The following is a 13567-nucleotide window of genomic DNA, read 5'->3' as shown; positions in this document are numbered from 1 at the left end:
ACAAATTCATATTTAAGAATTCATTAAGTAAAGAATCAGTTATTTTTCATCAATATCAGCAATTTTTTTATTTTTAAATTTTAAATTTCAAATTCTAAATTATTCTTAATTCTAAATTCTATAAAATAAAATAAAAATGATTGTTTTATAATAAAAAATAATTAATATTAACTAATTAAATATTAATTCTCTGTATAATTATTCTGTAATTGTGATTTGACATGTTTAGTGTCACTAGTTCTATTGTCTACAGGCTATAGGAATTAGGAAAGGAGTAGTTCTCTTCAAAAATAAAAAACATAAAATAAAATAAAAAAGATTTTCATTTTCAAGAATCTTTGTACCTACTTTTGTCTTAACGGTGCCTTAATGACAATGTATATAGTAACATGAATTCCGTCATGACAAGCTTAGGTTTCATTTACCATACACGTGAGATAACAGTCACTTCATAGCCTTCTCTGAGATTAATTCACAGTTCGAAAACATAATTAACAAATTAAGGGACAACTTTTTCTTTTGCTGCGGTTGAATCCATAACCTTAATTTTCATGAATAGTGCAGATTAATTGCATGGTCGTACCATTAGTCTTAAAAGGAGTTTATGATATAGCAGCTAGCGACCAACTCACTTATTATATAAATTAAAAAAAGTTTAGCCATAAAGCAGTCAATTTTTAAAATAAAAACTAATTTTAAAATAAAAAAGTATAGGTAACCAACAATATTTTTGAACAATGTATAAATAATGTGAATTAATAAGGTTAAAAGAGTAAATTTAATTAATAGCATTAAATTAAGATGTAGTATATTTTCATTTGATTGGTGGTTGTTCGTATTGTTCAAAATATTCATTGTTTATCTAACATTCTACTTTTAAAATTTAAAAAATTAAGTTTACGCTAAAAAAATACGCATTCTCTTGCTTTTTTTTTAATCTCTTCTCTTTTTTTCTCTTTACTGCTACTCCTTCTCTCTTCGCATTATCTTTTCATCACCTTTAGAAGTTCTTATACAATTATTTAAATGATTTTTTTGTTAAATTTTAAAGGTTTCTTTTAAGAAATTTGAATTTTTTATTAAGTTTTAGATGTTTTTTATAATAATTGTAGATATTTTTTCTATTAAATTTTGGATGTTATTTTTTAAAACATAAGAAAAAATTCAAAAATTAAAAAATTTATATCTAAGATTTTTTTTTATTAGATTTCTTTTATAGTTCATCCACTAATTGGTTAGAATTATTGTAAATCAAATTATTAACAACCTTGGCTATTCGCAAATAAATAAACTGCAGAAACAATTGAAGCAATAAGGATATATATGATACATACACTCTTTTTTCTTGCATCCCAATTCCGAAGTTCATCAATCATTTTAGCATTCCTAAAATTAAAGATGGCATATATATCACTCGCATCGTTTAATTTGGACTGCATGTTCAAAATTTATCGTTATATTTTCAGGTTTGGATGGGGATTAAAAATTCAATTGTTACAATATAATAACTATATTTGACTTTATAGCACTAGCTATACGGTGAAACTTTACATGCATGGCAGCATGAAAGCATTCCAGTTACACCTTATAATCTTCCAATAATAACAAGAAAATCCAAAGGTCTAATTATTAATTAAATTTCTATATTTTTTTTGTATGTTTCAATCAGTGGGTAACTTAAACAGTATTTTGGGGGATTAATACTTTGAAATTACTAACACCTTACATATAGGATACTCTAGTAAATAAAAATGTACTACTTTAATTTTCACCTTACATCAGTCTTCTTCAATTTAAAGAAGATTTAGATAGACGATGACATTATACCTGATAAATATAAAGAATACTGTGTATAATATATTGTTTACAATTAAAGGAGCTCAATAATAATGTAATTTGATATATTTTTAACGGTGATTTTATCATTAGCGCAACATCGATCATTCCATCTTACTTTATTTGTGCATGTGTGCGTTGCCTTTTCCGGACTACTCTCATGCTTTGAGTGATTTTCATTATGATGCTTCTTCTTAGGATGAACTAGCTTAGCAAAAATTAACGTTTTTCAGCATAACCAAAGCATTGACATGAACGATATGGTGTCACAACTACTTTCTTTATAATGTTCTTCTCCCTCTCTTCTTTTTCTCTTGATGCATGCATGTGGCCAACAGAAGTGACTAGACTTGAGCTACAATTATAGATTCAACTCTTTTTTTATTCCCTCTATGGTTGTGTCCTCTAAAAGGCATAAAATCCAGTCTACTTTAATCCTCAACTGATCTTATAATCATGAAGATCTTAACAAAAGCTTCGATAACATTTTGCTGAAGCTTCTTCTATAGGAACAAGTTTGAACCTAATAATAACCACACTCACAATAGAAATAATCTTTTTAATAAATTGTGTTTAAGATTTTTTACTAGTCATGCACTAGACTAATCATTAGACTTTAGAGTGTAATAGTTATCCACATATTTAGGAATGGTCAAGAATTTAAATTTTTTAAAAAATTAATTGAATAATGTGTCAAGCAGCCTAATAACAATTATATATATAGGACAAACTCTAAAATCATCACATTCGAATTAAATGAGTTTACATTAATATTCTAACTTAGTTTAAGGGGTGAGAATTGTCAACACTAATAAAAACTATTAAGACTTTAGATATAATGTAGAACTCTAATAGTATTGATTCACCTCTAAAATAATAAATTTTTAAAAAAATGATATTTAAAATAATGATTGCTGAGTGGCTGATTGTTCTAATTAAATGAAGTGTTTACCAAATGGACCCGATGAAGGAATCAAAGGGGTTAGTCCACATTTAATTTTTATTTGTTTTCCTAGATATGGACAAAGGAACAATAGGGTACATAGGTTAACGATGCAATTAACTTTCTCTAAAACACTATCTACGTACTGTCTATAAACATGATAAACACTAGCAAAGGAAGAAGAAGAGGAAAAATAGAGAAAGAAAAAAGTATGGGGAGGTTATTAATAAAGACTATGGAAGGTCACAATCAGCGGAAGGTTGTGTAGCACATGTTATGGGCCAGTTATTACAAAACTAGGGAAATTTTCTGTAGGAGTTTCTGGTTCTTCCTTATGAACTAAAAGAAGCATTCTAGGAAAGTATCATTAACCCTATAAAACAATGTGTACCTTGACCTATATCTTTGGTAGCAGCATACACTTATATGCATAAACATACATCACATGCACATACTTTTAGAAGCATTTAAACGTTATGTGCCAAATTAAAGAAGATGACTTTTCCGACTTTAGAATATGGAAGTCACATCCATGGATCATGGTTGCCTATTCCAGTGGCTAAATTTTATTGTTGCTCAGAGAAGTAGTTGGTGTAAATGCTAGTTGTAATTCTCCATTTATACGTAACATAATTATGAAATATCAATGGTATAGAAGAAAATAATGCGCGCAGAATCCAGATTTCACTTTAAAGGCTGGACAGCTCTACCTGCTATATAGTTGCGAAGTTCGCAATGCATGGAAGAGACAAAGAAAAAAAAGATGGAGCATTCTTCGCCTGTTTCTCCCAAGAAATTAATGGTGATAAATGCAAATTTTAAGAGGATTTTGATACTAATAATAAAAAAGGATAGAAAAATATTTGAATTTCTACTATGTTAAACCAAACACGGAACCTATTTCGTTCCATTTTAATCCGGCAAGCAAACGGGTAAACAGGAAAAAGCGGCTTCGAGTTCAGCACCGAGCAGAAAGGCTCACTAACTATTAACCCAGAAAAAGAAAAATTACATAAACTAACAAATCAAATCAAATCACCGCCATAACCGAAAAACTTAACATAATTTAGTGCACACACATCGATCAAAATAATGCTGTCTATGCCGAGGAAAACGGAACACACAGTCCCACATACAATCGGAGAAATCAAATTCAAAATCATTTTTATATGAAAAGTGGGTCTAATGCCGAGATAAATCATGAAAACCTGAATTGACATTGGCATTTCGATAACATAAAACAAAGTGACAAACATCCTCGCGGCCCCTTTTAACTTGGTCATGGTCATAGACTCTCATAACCGTTTTTCCAAATAACAAGGCTGGATAGAAATTCAATGGTGTTACTCCGAGAGAGTTAGCTAGGGAGAGTGCAGGTGTGTATGTTAGGACTTTGGTGGTGGGAAGAATTGCGTACCAGCCATGAAAGCGTTGAGTGGAGCCGGGTAAAGCGAAGAAGGGTCAAAGGGGTTCCCAGCGGTGGTGGTTGCAGCTGTTATGAGGCTGAGTTGTTGTTGAGGTTCAGCTCCTCCTCCTCCTCCTCCTCCAGCGGAAGAACCCTCGGCAACAATGGCAGTAGTGTAAAGTCCTTGGGGACCTTGATCGTAGAGAATTCCCTTGAAAACATGGCCTCCGATGTTGACAGCGGTTTGATATGCATACTGTTCATCTACACTGTCTATTGCGCTAACTTTCACACACCTAAACACCGCTGATGAGCTTACTTCTGAAGGGAATTGACCCAGTTCCAACCCTAATCATAATCATCATAATAAGGACAAACAAATAAAATCAAAAAAAGAATGCAATTAGCCCACTCTCCAACCAAAAAGGGCTCACATGGAAATTAAACCTAAATAATTTCGTCAGTTTTACTTGAAAACAGTGACGGAATTTGGAAATAGAAGAAAGAGAGAGGGACAGAAAGGATAAGGACAAGCATATGAAGCTAGTAGTGTAGTTTCATTTTCACAATTCACACTCACAGTCACATGATATGAATCCATCATCATTCATTGGTTAGGTATAGCATTCTTCTTCTACTACTACTCAATATCTCACTCACTGTACTGTATATAAAGATAATATATAATAATATATGTACCTGTGGTGGTGATGGTGGGAACAGGAGGAGCGCAAGGAAGAGTGTCAAGAGCTGGATGAGTGTCTCTGTGTCGTTTAGAAGAAGTGTCTGCACTGTGCAATTGCTGTTGCTGCAAGGCAGCGAGTTGTTGCTGTCGTTCACGGCGTTTTGCGGCGGGAACCCAAGTGCTCTTCACGTGGGTTTGGCACTGAAACCCTCGGCTCTTACAACAAGTCCTGCATCTCAGGTGAGCACAGTCTTTCTTTGCTTGGTTCCCGCAGTCCTGGCAGTTTACGCCACCGCCACCGCCGCCGCTCCCCGTGCCTCCACCACCACCGGAGGACCTCATCATCGTCAGTCCAAATCTCGTCGACTCATCCGAGACACAGAAGGAGACGCCTTCGTCGTTGGAGTTGTTGTTGGAGTTGTCGTTGTTGTTGTTGTTCCTTCTATGTTGATGAGTACTAGGACCCACCCCAAACGAGTAGTAGTTGCTGAAACCTTGGTTTTGGTGGTAGGGCTGCGGCCATATCTCGAATCCTCCTTTGTTGTACACCTCCTCGTTGTTCCTGAACAAGAATAGGCTATTGCTGTTGTGATGGTCTTGATGATGTTTTTCTGCTACTCTTTCTCCTTCTTCTTCCTTGTTGCTGTGTGGGCCAGCTCCCCTTCCACCTAGAGAGAAGAACCCAGCCATTTGTTGTTGCACCCAAAAGCTGAAACTATCCCCAATTCAGAGATAATATCATCCATAGCAGATAGAACCTTCGCGAATCTTTAAAATACTAGTGCACTCAGCTCGCACCAACTTGTATTCAATCGCATACTATTACGTACTAGGAGGACTAACTAGTGCTTCTGTTTAACCCAAACATCGTCCTACTACAGCTGTTTAAATTGCATAAACGGTGGGTTACGTTTATTTGCAGATACTTCTTAATTTTTTGCTTAATAATTTTTACCTAAGCAATCTTTCTTTTTTTCTTTTTAAATAAAATTTTATGTCATTCTCTCACCCACTCAACTCAACTGTGAATTGTGCGGGAGAGGCGTCTCAAGTTTGATCTTGTATGGACTTGTTTGGGCATTTGCAGCTTTTGCGGAAAACTGTTTTTTTTTTTTCTTTTCCTGCTCAAACTAAAACGAAATTAAAACATTAAAAATAAAAAAGAACAAAAAGAAAAAGACCTTTCAAAGAATAAAATGACCAAAGAAAACAGGATGTTGGGTTTGGTGTATGTTGCTGCTGGCTGATCAATTCTCTTGCAGTAGCTGCAGTTGCAGTTTTAGTTTCTCCAAATCAAAGGCAATTATGGCACGGAATTAGAGCCCCTCTCTCTCTCTCTCTCTGCTACGCCGCCATGGTAACTGCACCCATCCACTCTACTGTTCAACTATCATTTATGAATTGTGGTCACCAATCCAACCATCTCTCTCTCTCTCTCTTGCTTTTAGACTGTAACTGTAGACTGTATCTCACTATATCCTACAAGAGCAATTCAGACGGGGTTGGTTTTGTTGTTGCAGTGAAGCACACTCAAGACTTGAGGAGAGAGAGAGAGAGAGTATGTCTCTGTGTGTGTCTCATGTGAGTGTGAGAGAAAGAGAGAGAGAGGGTGTGAGTGTGAGGGAACATGAAAATCTATCACTGCCAAACCTCTCTACAGTTCTCTTTCAGTTTCAGTAAATCTCGGCCGGGATGAGTGAATCACAGTTCTGCTTTGACCATCCAACGGACACACATCCGACACGTGTCATTTAATCAGCTTTTGCTTATTCGTCCTTGCACCGGAAAACCCGGTGGTACTTTCTCTCTGACCCTTCCCGCAATTAAGAGAGATGGATAGTTTTCTTCCCATTTTTTATTTGATAATACTCTACATGGTAAGCAATCTCATTTTCCCCTATTTTGGAAAATACTTTACAGTGTGAAGCACTCAGAATGCATCTACTTCCCCATTTCATGATACCTCAAAACAAAATTTAACTTAGAAATTAAATCTAAGTTGTTTATTTGAAGAAAAATATTAGAGAGTTATTAAAACTTTTATTATTTTTATTAATTAATTTAATTTTTTTAGTTTAATAATTTAACAATATATTTTTATTTCATATATTTAAATATTGATGAACGAGCCAAAAATAATAAATTCGGCGGTGTAGCATTTCTCTTAATTAAATTAACTCACTTTTTTAACGTAGATGATATGGTATTGTTCTTGAAAAGCATTTACTTTTGTTAGATAATTAATTCTCTTACATAATTTAAATCAGACTTGCTTCGTTTTTTTTCGGTAGATAAATAAATATATATGTCAGCTAATCAAGAATACATAATATAGATTCTTGCAAAAAGTATACTAGTGCTCAAATTAATATGAATCTATATTCCCGATGTGGTGCCCTATGGAATAAAGAACGTACCTTTTTCATGCTTTGAAATTTTTTCTTTTTTTTACGGATGAGTTCTGGAAAAGATGACTATTTCGTGCAAGTAATTAACGTAAGATGTTTGTTTCTTCCGAGTAGTTAATCAAATAAAACCAAGTTATGATTATGAGGTAAGTTATAATATAAATGGAATAGAACAAAATAATTCCAATTTATGCTTAGTATATCTAAGAAATTCGCTTGCAGCCCAAATCCAACCATTATCGTGTTATTCTTGGCACGTTCTTACTCTCTCTAATTATCGCCATTTTTAAACAAAAAATTTGGAGTGATATAATGAAGGTTAATTAATAATAGAAAAAAAGACAAATAATTTCTTAATCTTTTATCATAAAAATAGATAAATCTCTTACTAAATTAAAATAAAAGTAGGTTTTACTTTTTATAAATAGAAATTATTTGAATTCGATATGAAATGATTTATGTATTTTTTATTTACAAAAATAAAAAATTTATTCATAATTCAATTTGACAAAAAAATTATTTATTTTTGAGATAAAAGTTCAAAAACTGACCATTTTCTCTTAATAATAAAGTCCTAGGGGGTGGTGTATTTTTACCTGTCATATACTATCAGCTAGTAGCCTGTATTATTATATATCGTTTGTTTTTTCCTCAACATTGTACTCGTCCCCATATGCCTCGTATTCCACTCAAAATTCTTCGCATAATGATTACATAATTGACTTAATTGAAATTTAGCATAATTGATGGATGGATGGATAAATTTGATTGGAGATATTATAGAAAAAGAGTTTCTTATTGGAGATCAGAGGTCAACAACACCTGGGATGCAAAATTAGGCCAGACACAGGAGCATAGGAAATGCATGCTTCCCATCTCGTCTACAATGGGCCTCTCACACGGGCCTCCATTCTCAAGTGGGGTACCCGAACCATCTTGACTTCAAGCAATTTATAACAAAATAAATATAATCAACCAAAATTCACTCAAATTTTAGTATTTTCATTATTATATAGCTTCTGCCTCTGTTTAATTTGCTTCCTCTTTGGGTGTCTACTAAGTATATATATGTTCAAATTCAGATTCTACTCATGACCCTCAAATAAAACAAGATTGAGATTCTACGGGCCTCTACGTATTAATTAATTTAGACTTTTGTCTTCCGTCGTGGAACATGCATCACACGAAAGCTCCAAATACAAATTAAATAATAATAATAATAATAATAATAATAATAATAATAATAATAATAATAATAATAATAATAATAATACGACTACACATTTGAAAATTTGCTACGAATATTGATGGATGAGATAAAATATTTATTTATTCGCGTTTAATTTGTCATGCTAAACTTAATGCTAAGATAGATTATGGCGTTTGTAATTGAAAAATAAAGACGAGTCTTGTATTTACTAAAATGATACTATATATAACTTTTTCAACTTATGAGCTGTAAGTATTGAATATAATAACAAAGATCCATAATTGATTTGCATGCTTAATTAATAAAATCATTTATTAGGGTACGTAAGAATATAATAATATTCATGCCTCTAAATGCTAATAAAATGGAAACATTGAGATTTGTCGAATTGGAGTAAGACATACAAACACACACGAACGACGACGATTTTGAGTTGACAATTATGACAACATACAAAAAGATCACAGTTGTCAACACTGAGTTGTGAACAATTTTCTCGTTTCCGCGTGAACCTGAACATGATTACAATCGTAGTTTTCGCAGTGTCTGTAGCAAAATTCAATCCTCTCTCTGCTCGCCGAATTTCTAGAAAAATTCAATGCTGGTTGGATGAAACTAACATACAACATAGAACATATTGAGACGAATTGAATTGGGTCAATTTTAACTACAAACATAGTATAATATCACAGCACCGCTAGCTGGCATTTGTAAAAAGCGAATAATATAAGACAAAAACAAACCAAGATGCTATACTCGGCTCTTTTAATATCTAATAGTCTTCTATTATTGAAAGAAAGAAAGCATTATTAGGACTAGGCACATAGCAGTGACAGCAGGTTAACCCATTGCTTAATTTAGAAGCACGAAGAAGAGAGTACAGTGAGCACAAATGTGAGCCATACATTGTTAAAAAAATGTAAATTAAAAAACCTAGCTCTATGATTCATCATCAGTATGTATCACGTGAACGCCCCAAACGTAATTAATTTATAACAACTAATAATAATTGGCTCCACAATAATATAACGAAACCAGGTGACAGGTAATAAGGACGCAGCCTCAGGTTGCATTATATTGCTATTTGCTATAGCCATATACGCGATTCTACTTCTTCCATAATGTGTAATCCAAGTTTAATTTATACTCATTTCAGGTATAAAGTTAATAATAATCCAATTTGATTTAATAATTTGCCAACGCGTGCTTCAAATTTTTGCACGCAGCAAGTTACCAAACAACACCAAATAGTACTCTCTTTGATCGATAAATAAAGAAAAAGTCTAGAGGCAGCAACTTTTGTGTTTTCTGGCCAGCACTTAACCATCAAAATAAAAGTGAGTGATTTTTTACTATTAGATGTAATCTCATACCATTAAAAATATTATTGATGGCTAATTGATGGTTACAAAATACCAAAATTGCTGGTCCCTATCATTCCTCGTAAATAATCATTGTTCACTTTTATAATAATAAATTCTTATTTTGGTTATGCTAGGTAATCAATAATTTTTTTGAACAATATGAACAACCACCAATCAAATCAAAACACACTATACCTCCAAATTATCCACCTAAATCTTAATATTAAAATAACCATTCGCACACTTAGTGAAATAAACATCCGATATATCCATTATTCACATTGTTCAAAATTTTCATTATTTACCTATATTTTTTTCTTCTTATTTAAAAATAAATACTTATTTTCAACCCAAAAATGACTATCCCATAATTTTCAAAAACCATATACTTATTAATTGAGGAATAAACTATTATTCGGGATCGAACATTGGCAAAGCTTTCAATGGATAATGGAGGTCATGACCCCAAACATTTTGAAAAATATTTAGTAGTATTTTGTAATTTTTTTTAAATAAATATTTTACATACTGTATTTGATTTTATTCTCTTTTATATAAAAATAACATGATAATATAGATATTAATTTTTATTAATTATAATATATAATTAAAATTGTTTTTAATCATTATATGATTAAAAAATAATATAAGTAATAAATTTTAATGTAAAAAAGTTTCAAGAAATAATAAAAAAAGACAATGGATCAGCAACATACAGTGTCGTTTTTGGTTGATTTTCTCTCTAAGAAAAAAATATTAATATTTTTATTAGAAATGAGATTATTTGATATAATTGCATATTGATGAATGTTTCAGATAGGACAGGGACAACACGTAGTTACATTGGCATGCTAAATCAGCACGCAAAATATGTATTGGACATATGGCAAGATCCTGACCAACACACAAAATATGTGTTATACACGTGACCTGTATATTAGGTGCTCTCCGTATATAAGATGAAGCTCGTTATTATTTTATTGCAAAGAGTAGAATTGTTTGAGTGTGATGGTGGGTACCGTAAATTTAGTGGTGTATAAAAACGGTAAGATTATACGAAATACTCATGAAGGGGTGAGTTTTGCGCGTGAGAATTCATTTTCGTTTGTGATTTCATGCACCATGACATTCATAGAGCTACAGAACAATCTCTGTTAAAGCATAGAGAACGATATCTTAAAGAGAGTGAGCAATATTTTATACCAAAATTTTGTTATAGTATTTGGTAGTCTAATACAGTTTGATATTATGCCGATTATTGACGGCGCAAGCATACAGCATATGTTTCATATTCACCAGCAGACTCAGGTGCAATAGCCAAAGATTAAGTTGTATGTTGAGTTTGAAAATATAGAGGTAGATGGGATTCAACATGATTTAGACATGGAAGATGATAGAGCTAAAGTGTACGAAGGAATGAACAGTGATAGTGAAGAAGATTTCGAAGATACTATGAAGCCGGTAAGGAGGACAAGGATGGTGATGTGGGAAGTGATGAGGTATTTGTGAAAAATGTAGTGGTTTCTCCCGCAGTCAGTCAATCGATGGGCATTCCACCTTTTATGCATAACTTGGATCTTGACGCCATGCATGTACCAGAATTCTCTGAATATACAAACAGAAGTACGTGAGGAATGAGTAATATATTTTTCTTAATTTATATTTTGGATGGATCAATGAGTAATAATTTTTTTTGTGTGTAGGTATTGCTAATCCTGAGAATAGGGAGTTTAGGATCAAAATGGAATACAATTTTAGAAAGTCGATCGTCGCAGCAATTAGGAGTTACACTATCGCTAGAGGAGTCGACTACAATGTTTATGAATTCGAACCACAGACGTTTTATGTAAAATGCAAGACATATGGTCATGCGTGCGATTGACTTATCCGAACCAGCTTGATATGGAACAAAGATTTTGTTGGGAGATACGACGATACGATGAGAGGCACACGTGCAACATGGGAATAATTTCACAGGATTATTCCAAGTCGGAATTAAACACGGTTGCTAAGAATATAAGACTATTGGTTGAGACCGACCCATCCATGAAAGTGAAATCTATAATTGCAGAAGTCCAGTTAAGGTCCAACTAAACCATCAGTTATCGAAAAGCTTGGTTGACAAAGCAGAAGTCGATAGCCAAAGTTTTCAGTGGTTAGAAAGAATCTTCACAAGCTTTGTCATTGTGTTCTCGGTAATGGTTCAGAAAATGCTTGGCTCAATTGTCCAAATAAAAATACGACCCCTCACCCCATATATAATAGGAGTGAAGAGGCAAACGATGTCAAGATACTTTACTGCATATTCTAGAGTTTCAATCCATGCATTAGAGCATTCTAGTATTGTAAGCTTCTGGTTTAGGTTGACGGTACACACCTTTACAAAAAGTACAAAGGTGCCCTTTTGGTTGTAGTTGTACAAGATGAAAAACAGAATATTATGCCGATTGTTTTGCCATCGTGGAGGGGGAGACCACTGATGCGAGGTATTTTTTTCTCAGTAATTTACGAAGGCATATTATTAGAAGAGATGGCGTGGGTATAATCTCTAATCGACATGAGTCAATCCAGGCAGCAGTAAATTATGGCAGAGGTAATTGAAAACTTCCAAGAGCATGACAGATGTATTGTACCAGGCACATCAGTAGCAACTTTTTAAGAAATTCAAGACCATGCACTTGCAAAATCTTGTTGTCAATAAAGGGTATTCAAGAAAAGTGGAAGAGTACAATATCGACTACAAAAGATTGCAAGAGCGAGGCCCTAACTATAAGGGCCCGTTTGGGAAGTTTCAAAAGTAACTTTTTTGAACTTTTGACTTATGAAAAGTAGTAGTATTAATGTCTAGTGCAATTTTCAAAACCAAATTGTAGCTTTCAAAGAAGCTATTTAAGAGCTTATAGAAAAGTTAAAAAAATGACTTCTCTCATAATAAATTTTTTTTATCACATTTCTTTTAAAATAAGCACTTTTAGAACTAAAAATCCAAATACAAAATAACTTATTTATAAGAGACTTTTAATATAATCATTTATTGTTTAAGCTATTTTTTCAAAAGGAGTTTAATTAACCTGTTTACCCAAATTGGGCCTAAGTCTAGATCCACTAAAAATCATAGAGCAGTGGTAGATACTTCGTGTGGGCGTCGGCCGTCTATTTATCTGTGAAGAGGGTCGAACCTAGCAAATAGAAGATATGGCACCTGGCATATCTCTGAATAGACTCCAAAGTATGTAATGACTTTATGTCTCTGATATAGGAAATCCATGCCAACTTTATGTAAGATTTGGAGGAACTACTTATAATGGGTTTGGTATCGAAAATCGCAATACTCTGACTGACCAAAAAGTCATGATTGCTATCTGTCTAACCGGTCACAACTTCTCCATCAATTGGTAGGTCATATATATGTGCCATGTCTTCTAATGTAACGGTAATCTTACCCACCAACAATATAAATGTGTGAGTCTTTGGTGATACGTGTTTTAAATATTCGTGATATAAAGAGATCAAATATTATTCAAAAGTTATCAGTTTATTTTTATGTATTTTGATTTTTATTTATTTAATTACTTGATTGGGCTTTATGTTTGTGAGCTTTAGGATTTTCTTTGTTTTAACCTAATAAGAGGTTATAAATACCTCCTTAACTATTTTAGTCGTATTATTGAGTGATTAGATGTGTCAAAGCACTTTTTTAGTTTTGTGATTAAACC

The 13567-nt window shown here is 32.9% G+C and overlaps 1 protein-coding gene across 3 annotated transcripts; it reads right to left on the bottom strand.

The window, feature by feature from the left end:
- Positions 1-3658: 3658 nt before the first annotated feature.
- On the bottom strand, positions 3659-6529 carry LOC112764129 (protein SHI RELATED SEQUENCE 5). Of its 3 annotated transcripts, none has more exons than XM_025809667.3 (3): positions 6051-6529; positions 4884-5578; positions 3659-4532 (listed from the first exon to the last, which is right to left on the bottom strand). In XM_025809667.3, the coding sequence occupies exons 2-3, from the start codon at positions 5557-5559 to the stop codon at positions 4165-4167; spliced, it is 1044 nt and encodes a 347-aa protein (XP_025665452.1). In that variant the 5' UTR covers positions 5560-5578; positions 6051-6529; the 3' UTR covers positions 3659-4164. The 3 variants fall into 3 exon arrangements, with proteins under 3 accessions (XP_025665452.1, XP_072079384.1, XP_025665450.1); XM_072223283.1 differs by having other exon boundaries at positions 4884-5750; positions 6051-6528; XM_025809665.3 differs by having other exon boundaries at positions 4884-6528.
- Positions 6530-13567: the final 7038 nt, after the last annotated feature.

Source organism: Arachis hypogaea, chromosome 17, assembly GCF_003086295.3.
Source record: "Arachis hypogaea cultivar Tifrunner chromosome 17, arahy.Tifrunner.gnm2.J5K5, whole genome shotgun sequence".
In the NCBI taxonomy this organism is placed as follows: domain Eukaryota; kingdom Viridiplantae; phylum Streptophyta; class Magnoliopsida; order Fabales; family Fabaceae; genus Arachis; species Arachis hypogaea.
The sequence above is the reverse complement of the archived record's forward strand: the minus strand, read 5'-3'. Positions and strand labels throughout refer to the sequence as shown.